Genomic DNA, 6,171 nt, shown 5'->3' with positions numbered 1-6,171 from the left:
CCAAAGGTGCATCTCAAGCCGGTCCAGAGAAATGATACTCCCCCTCTGTGCAACTTGGTCAGGCCGCAGTTGGAGTACTGCGTCCACTACTGGGCGCCGCACTTCAAAAGGGATGTGGCCAGCCTGGAGAGGGTTCAGAGGACGGCCACCCGCTTGGTGAGAGGGCGGCAGGACAGGCCCTATGAGGAGAGAGTGAGGGACCTGAACCTGTTCAGCCTCAGCAAGAGGAGGCTGAGGGGGGACCTGGTGGCTGCCTACAAACTCATCAGGGGAGATCAACAGCAAATAGGTAGAGCCCTTTTCTCCCCAGTACCACCTGGGGTGACAAAGAACAATGTTTATAAGCTGATGGAGAATAGGTTTAGGTTAGAGATCAGAAGGCAATATTTTCAGTTATGGTGGCCAAAATCTGGAACCAACTTCCCAGGGAAGTGGTCCTCGCGCCTACCTTGGGCAAATTCAAGAGGAGGTTGGATGATCACCTGTCTGGGGTCTTGTGAACCCAGCATTCATTCCTGCCTGTGGCAGGGGGTCAGGTTAGATGATCTGTTCAGGTCCCTCCTGGCCCTAGCTACTATGAAACTATGAAGGAAAAAAGAATAGCCAGTAAGAAAGGAGAGGGAGAGCAAAACGTGTGTGGCACTCATATGTTTGTGGCAGTTGACATGTAAAAAAGCTGAAATGATACAATCTTTATATGTATTCTTGATTCTCTAAATCAGTGGTTCTCAACCTTTTTTAGTTTCAGGGCACCCCTCCATATTTTTTTTTAAATTTGGCAGTACCCTGGTTGAGAACCACTGTTACCTCTGCTTACTTCAGTGGTTTCAGCTGGATGGTGCTCCAGCTGCTGCCTCTACTGCAGCCAAGTAGAACTGCCCATGTACCTCATCTGGAGCCAGACCAGGAAAGTCTGCAACAGGAGCACATGCTTCTACCTGAATTAGGATTATTTGATAAACCTAAAGCAGGCAGGAGTGGCCACTCTTGCCACAGCCCTTCCTGGTCTAACCCTGCATGGTCCTTCTGGAAACAGATGCATGGGGTACACAGTTCCACTTGGTTGCAGTGGCAGCAGCACCTGTACCAGAGCACTCATGAAAGACTTTTGTGGCACCCCAGTTGAGAACTGGTGCTCTAAATTATGCTCAATATAGTTTTATGAAACCGATATTTTAGATGGAATATTATGTTTAGAGCTGTGGTTCTCAACCTTTTTAGACTTGAGGTACTGCTGGATAGATGTGAGGCACTCCTTGGAAAATGCAGCTCTTAGTTTTCATTTATTTTTAAATTACCAAGAAATAATAGAACAGTTTTTTATTGTAAAGAACTCAGAAATACTACAACAGGATAGAATATTTTTAACGTTATGGATTCCTATTTGAAATCTCTATCTTGTGAATCATGTTTGCATGCGTAACAGTGCTAACATTGCATGGCATTCCGTAACACCCTTGAAAGGATCTCAAGGTGCCACAGGGTGCCATGTCATTCTGGTTGAGAATCACTAATTTAGATGCTATGCGTAAGTGAATAAGATGATTTTACAGACTTAGTGGTTGGAAAACATAATGGGGGCCATTACTGTGCTGTGACCAAGAAACTACCACATGTTCCTATTGACTCTTAAGAATTGTTGGTATCTTAATTTTATTTTTGTATAAATCAAAAAGTATGTATGGCACATAGTTTGATTTATTATCTTATATTATCTTAAAACACTATAGTGCAGTACCCCTTCTAGAGAGTGATGTCAGCATTTACTCTATGAAGATATCCTTGTATGCACATGCCTATGTGTATGGGATATTTTTAGGATGTTTTCTGGATTTATGTGTACTAGAGATACTACCTTGTAATGTTTTTGACCTAGGAAAAGCTTCTAGCCTCTCCTGGCATCGACATGGGTGAGAATGAAATTTCCTCTCCTGAAACTGCAATTCAAACAATAGTAGACCAGTCAAATGTACAAGTGGAAGGTAAAGTTATGTTTTAAGGTGAAGTGTACTAATCTTTAATGTGTCAGAGAAATAAAACTCTATTTTGTTTTTGATAAATTAACCTTACTAGAATTCAGTTTTTAGTATTTAAGGCATTTTAAATGACTATCAATAAAATAAATACTGTTAAAGAACTCAGCCATCTGCAAATTAAAATTCTGCGTTTGGAATTTAGTGAACACTGAGGTTTATGGTTGTACTGGAACGGAATTCAGTTTGCATGCTCATAGATACTGTAGTCCTTCTGTACTTAAAAATGTGCTATTTTTTGGATTTTTTATGTTACAAAAGATACTAATTTTACTTAGGGTATAAGAACACACAGAAGTTATTACTTTACCTGGTAAGCTAAGGTACAAAATCATACTCTGTGCTTTACTCTGTATCTGCAGTTCCGTAGCTGGTGTCCTCACACTTACCCTGCAGTAAATGTGAGATTTCTTACCCCACTTTCATGGAAGGGTAAGCTACTTGACATTTACTGTAGTGTAACAGCATGCAGTGGCAGTTACTATCTTTAATTAACATACCATAGGTCCTGTTCTACCTTACACAAACAAGTTACAATAAGGTATCTTTTAAATAACTTTCTTAGCATAATTACTCCTTAAGTAAATGGGAGGTCTGAAAATCTTCAGTGATAACAACATTTTTCAATCAGAAGTTATTTTATGGAAACAAACTTTACCTATATTTTTTATAATTTTTATTTTTTTATTTTGCCTAGAAACAAATACTTGCAAAACGCAAAAATACTGAAATACTAAGGAAAACATAGTAGCAAGTTAAATGACTGAAACCTTCCCCCCAACATACTATATAACTGTTTTTCATTAAACAGTCATTGAATAAAATGAATCCACCCGGAGCAAGAATAGAAACAAAGGTTTTTCCTCTCCCAGATGAGTCCTAATCACTGAGTTAAAGCAGTGATTCTCAACCAGGGTGCAGCACTACATACATCCATAGTGTTAAAAACATTCTGCCTGCTGTGGTCTTTCAGAGTTCTTTGCAACAGAAGAATTGCTCTTTTTCTCTAGTCAAAGAATTAGTGGAAACAGAACTGTGGCATTTTCCAAGGGGAGTCTTGAGTCTAAAAAGGTTGAGAACCACTGAAAGTAATTCTCCATGATGCTTTATTTCTCTGTGCCTTTGAGTCTTGAATGCTTTTCCACTATAAAAAAAAAAAAGAGCTTCAAATAGGAGAGATGGGGTAGAGGCATTCTATAACAGCCTGTAGCCAGGTGGTTAGGGTACTCTCCTCAAAAAAGAGGTTTGAGTTTGAAATATGCTTAGGCTAAGGACATTTAATCAAGGCTCCCACTTCCTGTTTGAATGCTCTAATCAGGCAACCTATAGCCTGATCTGGCCTGCAAAGAGATGGAATCTCGCTATTGGCAGCTCAACTCAGATGATTGCAGCAGGTTTGGAGGGGGCATTCCCAAGGTCCTGCAGCCCACCCTGCAGTAGCCAGGGTACCAGAGATGATGTCCCCAGAGACCTAATATCAGCTGTGCTCCTTCTATTCCCTCTGCTCAGCTCTCTCTGCTCTTTGCCATTGTTGAATTTAACCCTTTCCATCAGTGTTAGCTATTTGAATCAGCAGGCAGCTTGGGTGCTCTAGGGGAACAGAGACTTGCCGCTCATGGTGGGGGCTGGGTTGCAAGCAGTAGCTGACTTCTGTTTTGACTTCTAAACTCTATAAAGAAGGGCAATGATTCTCTTCCTTTGTTTTTGAATGAAGGTGGTCATGGCTACTTTATTTTGTGTAGAACTTACTCCTGTTGGTATATATTGGGTATGTTGTCAGTATCCAGCACTATAATAGCTATGTAGTAAGCAGGGATCCTGGTTTTCTCTGTTTAAAAATTTCAAGTTCTCTGATAAAAACACAAATTATTTGATTTAAAAACCCCAAAATCTACATGATATATTTACAATTTTAGGGCAAATTGGAAGCCTGCCAGTGCCTCAATCATTGTAATAAAATAAGTTCTAAATACCTATACATTTTTGCATTTGATTTGGGGTTTTTTAATCATGAAAAGTCAGAGGTCTCCCTGCCCCCTTTTGCTCACCAGGACACGGGTCCAGATATGGCTGTCCTCCCTCACTGCTTTGTGGCACTGAGCAGCCCTGATATGCTGGTGCCCTGCCCATGCCGTTGCTTCTCGCTCCCCACCCAGGCCCTGCTGGTGCCTTTCATTCTGCACCCACAGTCTGCTGGCCCTACCAGCGTCCCTCACTCCCCACCCACAGCCCAGCCTTGCTGGAGGGGGTGCCCCAACTGCCAGGGCTATGGGGCCAGGGACCCAAGTCCACAGCCCCCTGCCCCCACAGCTACAGTTGAGCCCTGGCTGCTGCCTGGGGAGGCAACAGCTGCTGTGGCTGAAACCAAGCATGGAACCCAGCTCCCCCTCCCTCATGGGCGGCACGACTGGAGTGGAGCTCATGGACGGGGGCAGATGTAGGCTGCCCGCTGTGGGCTCAGGCTCCCTGCCCAGCTGCCCTCCTTCCAGGGCCTCTGCAGCCCTGTAGGACCTGATATGGCAGGGTAGAACAGGATGGGGAGGCTCAGTATCACTGCCAGGAGCCCTGCACTGCCCGCCCAGCAGCAGCACAGAGCACAACTGCATCCCCGCTGCTTGGCACCTTGCCATGACATATGGTTCCAAGCTTCCCCGTCCTGCTTTGCCCTGCTGCACTGGGATCTCACCCGCTGGGCTGCAGAGGTCCTGGAGGGAAGGCAGCAGGGCAGGGAGCCCTGAGCCTGGAGCCACTAGCCTGCTTCTGCCCCTGCCCCACACACATCTGGGGGGGCATGTGCCCCCCACATTCCCACTAGGAGTGCATGCAGTGGCAGGGAGCCAGCCCCCATCCCTGCCCCCCAGGCAAGCCACCTGTGGTTTCATCCCACTCCCCAGCTGGGCCTTGCTGCCACGCATTCTGGCCCCAAGCCCCACACACCACTGAAGCCCTGCCCAACTCCCTTCCTCCCTCACTATGAGGCCTCAAATCCCTCCCCTCGTGCCCCTGCCCAACTAACCTGCAGGGAACTGTGGCCAGCCTACAAGGGGAAACCTACCATTTCCCATATTTTTCTCCTTTAAAGGAGAAAATCTGCATTTTACTGTGTTTTTCTTTGGTGAATGGAAAACCCAAATCCCTGGTAATAAGGGAGAAGGGAGTAAGAACCTTAACTCAACTTTGGAACATTTTACGTCACTTTTATAATGTAATTATTAGTAGGCTTTGGTGTCAGCATCTATTAAAGGACTTTATGAAGCATCCACCAAGAACAGATTGCTTTGCTCCAAAATGTTTGGGAGTAGAAGGAAATTAAATAAGGGCATATATAGCAAGTAAGGCAGAATCTTTGAAAATGCCACAAAATTGTATTGGCCTTGATTAGAGAAGCAGTCAGATTAAAGCCCAGTAAAAACAAGAGAAGTCTTTCATTTGGGCGTTGGATGGAATCCTGAATAAGAATACTAAGGCAACCAAGAGGAGGACAGCAATCAAACTTATCATCCATATCTGTCTCTGTAGTGTTAACTAAAATGAGTGTAATGTCCTAGATGTGTTTCTGAACCTTTTTAGAATTGTTGCACCCCTGGATAAATGTGAAGCATCCCTCAGAAAATTCAGCTCTTAGTTTTCACTTGTCATTGACCACAGCAAACTAATAGAGCAATCCTTTTTTTGCAAAGAACTCAAATTACAAAACAGGGCAGAATATTTTTAACACTACAGATTCCTGTTTGAAGTCACTGGGTGCATCCAGACGGGCACGAATGTGTGGTATGTGGTGCCACAGAGGCTGCTACTTTGCAGCGTAGGGTTTTTTTCCAACCCTGGGACGTCCCAGGGTCAAACAAAAAACTCACACCAAAAAAAAGTGGGTGGCGCATGTGGTGACAGTGTGTACCACCCAAAATCAGAGCTTGGCCGGCCAAAGCTACGCTCCGGCTACTGGCCAAGGTTTCTGCTGTAGGAGTGTCACAGCTGCAGCTCGTGGAGGTCTGTAGGACCCCAGGACCTGAGGTAAGGCTCCTGGGGCCAACACAGTTGCTGGCCCCAGCTTCTCCTACCCCACCTGGGGTAACCTGCCGTGCACCAGAGCACACATGGCATGTGTGTTCCCCAGGGACCTTGTGCCTCTGCTATT

At 44.8% G+C, this 6,171-nt stretch overlaps 1 protein-coding gene across 1 annotated transcript in view; it reads left to right on the top strand.

The window, feature by feature from the left end:
- Nucleotides 1-6,171, top strand: part of CEP89 (centrosomal protein 89) — a 97,976-nt gene that overhangs the window by 14,663 nt on the left and 77,142 nt on the right. The window contains exon 5 of the mRNA XM_006016610.3: nt 1,877-1,982. Within this exon, the coding sequence (XP_006016672.1) occupies nt 1,877-1,982 (106 nt within the window). The remainder of the gene's footprint in view (nt 1-1,876; nt 1,983-6,171) is intronic.

This window comes from Alligator sinensis, unplaced genomic scaffold (assembly GCF_000455745.1).
Source record: "Alligator sinensis unplaced genomic scaffold, ASM45574v1 scaffold170_1, whole genome shotgun sequence".
Taxonomy (NCBI): Eukaryota; Metazoa; Chordata; order Crocodylia; family Alligatoridae; genus Alligator; species Alligator sinensis.
Note: the sequence above shows the minus strand (reverse complement) of the source record. Positions and strands in the feature narration are given on the sequence as shown.